At 36.9% G+C, this 2583-nt stretch overlaps 1 protein-coding gene across 1 annotated transcript in view; it reads left to right on the forward strand.

Annotated features, from left to right (window-relative positions):
• Positions 1–2583, forward strand: part of LOC106869164 (complement C3) — a 160574-nt gene that overhangs the window by 148092 nt on the left and 9899 nt on the right. The window contains exon 34 of the mRNA XM_052976969.1: positions 1268–1348. Within this exon, the coding sequence (XP_052832929.1) occupies positions 1268–1348 (81 nt within the window). The remainder of the gene's footprint in view (positions 1–1267; positions 1349–2583) is intronic.

Consider the following 2583-nt stretch of genomic DNA (forward strand, 5'->3'; position numbering starts at 1 on the left):
ATATATATATATATATATATATATATATACATAGTAAAATAGGGATTCAGATAGAATCAAGTACTTGAAAAGATATGCACCAGGTAGGATTGGATACTCTCTGTGATTCCGGCCTATGGTTGGTGAGTATCAAATAGGATATTCCAGTTGTGTATACAGAGAAAACCAACCCTATGAGCCTAGGGGCTGATCCAAGGCACGCATTATGAGCTGACAATTATCCATCGTCTGTTATTAATCATTTGATATTTTATATATATATATATATATATTATACACACACATACACACATACATACTCATAAAAACATAGTAAAGATGAATAGGTAGGTGGTTAAGACATGCAGCTCATCATCATAAGGTCATGAGTTCGATACTCAGTGGTGTGTTGTATTCTTGAGCAAGACACTTTATTTGACATTCCTCCAGTGCACTCAGCTAGCAAAAATGGATAGTACCTGTATTTCAAAGGGCCATCCTTGTCATATTCTGTGTCATGCTTGGAAAGAGATGGAAGTCCACAGGTGCTAAATCTGGTGAATAGGGCAGGTGCAGAAGTGATACCATATTGTTTTTGGTGAGAAACTCACAAGTGAGAAGGGCTTGGTGACAGAGTGCCTTGTCATCGTGAAGAATCCAATTCTTCATGCTCCACAGATCCAGTCACTTTTGCCAAATGTCCTTCAAATGCTTCAAGACGTCATAGTAGAACTCTCAATTGACAGTCTGGCCCTGGGTGACAAATTCTCGATGCACAATACCACATTTGCTGGGGTGACGCTTGTGATAGCTCTTGCAGGGACATTCTTCTGTGTCACTTGAAACATTGCGTACAACCTATTGACTCACTTCTCTAAGCTTGCCAAAGCATGCTCAATGTCCCTGTAGCAGACTTCCCAAGTTTAACCCAAAATTTCGCATTGATCTAACTTCCTGTCTATGTCAAAATCGCTGACCACAGCGTACATGTGATCACAAAACCATAAATTTCACAACTTGCAAAGTAAACACAGTAACATTACTCGGCACACTGCCTCCTGAAAGTCACTGCTAGCTCTCACTGCACACGCAACCATGTGCTGCCATCTGTTGGCATGCTACAGATCTAGTTTGAGGAACTTTTGATACAACCTCATATATGATGATTTCAGTCCTCACTGTTGTACTTATGGAGTTGGAAGAGTTATGAGAATTTTTTGTTGCTTTTTTTAATAAATGTAAATTTAAGTATTTTTCATGTTAAATTATATTACTTTTATTGTAACAGACTGCGTAAATTGCTCAGAAGATGACGAATTACATAAAATGAAGTATTATGAGAAATTAGCTTGTAAAGCAAACCAAACTGGTGAGTTAGTCTTTCTTTTATTTTCCTTTGACTGATCTGGTTCATTAACTGTTAAAAGAATATTCTTTTCTAAAGCGACCGATAGAATAAGTACTAGGCTTACAAAGAATAAGTCCTGGGGTCGATTTGCACGACTAAAGGCGGTGCTCCAGCATGGCCGCTGTCAAATAACTGAAACAAATAAAAGAAACCCTTAAGGTGATAAGCTAGCAGAATCATTAGCATGCCAGGCAAAATACTTAGTGGCACCTCATCCGTCTTCACATTGTGAGTTCAAATGCTGCCAATGTTGACTTTGCCTTTCATCCTTTCTGGTTTGATAAAATAAGTAGCAGTTGAGCATTGGGCTCTATGCAATCAACTTAGCATCTTCCCTGAAACTGCTGGTCTTGTGCCAAAATTTGAAGCCAATTTTAACATACTCTTAATTTTATTTTGAGATCTTGAAAATCACAAAATTTGAACAAAAAAAAAAAGATTCTATTTTTACAGTTTTCTGTAAGTTTTCCTACAATAATTTTAAGCAGATCACTGATTGCTGACTAAACAGAATATATATACATATATATATTTTTTTGTTATCCCATATTTCACTGCCATGCAGCATAGCTGTTTGCACACAGGCATCAAACAATCTACCTTTCACTCTGGGAGAGAGGCCCTTTGTTGCCAGCAGGGGTAGGAGCTCTCTGAACTTTGCCCATCCTAATCTTATTCTCACAGCTATTTTGTTATCCCACTTATTTCAGTGTGCTGCTGCTGCTGCTGCTGCTGCTGCAACAACAAACACACACTCTTGTATTTATTATCGAATAACCTCCTATTTTTTCCATGTCATCTGTAACATATTTTCTTCATTATTTTTTTCTAGTCAGCTAGTTTTTCTGTTATTTCTTGGCTTAAGTTGATTGTTTACTGGGTCTGTGTGTTTTATTTTTTTTTTAATGATTTTCATATTTCTTACTCTAAACTTACATAGGATCATCTTACTGCTGCCCCACTTTCGTATCTGTTTTCTTTTTTATCCCTCTACTTGTGCTTTGTATTACTGCATCTCTTTGCTAGCTCTCTGGTAGTGGTGTAGACCTAATTAATAGAGCTTGCAGTGAAGAATACTTGTTTAAAAGTGTAATCATACTAAAACATAAGAGTCTGTCCAGGACAAATGGTGTTTTGAATCCTGTTAAATAAATTCTCGTGTGATTAATACTATGGTAAACACACCATAGTCTTTT

This window comes from Octopus bimaculoides, chromosome 2 (genome assembly GCF_001194135.2).
Source record: "Octopus bimaculoides isolate UCB-OBI-ISO-001 chromosome 2, ASM119413v2, whole genome shotgun sequence".
In the NCBI taxonomy this organism is placed as follows: Eukaryota; Metazoa; Mollusca; class Cephalopoda; order Octopoda; family Octopodidae; genus Octopus; species Octopus bimaculoides.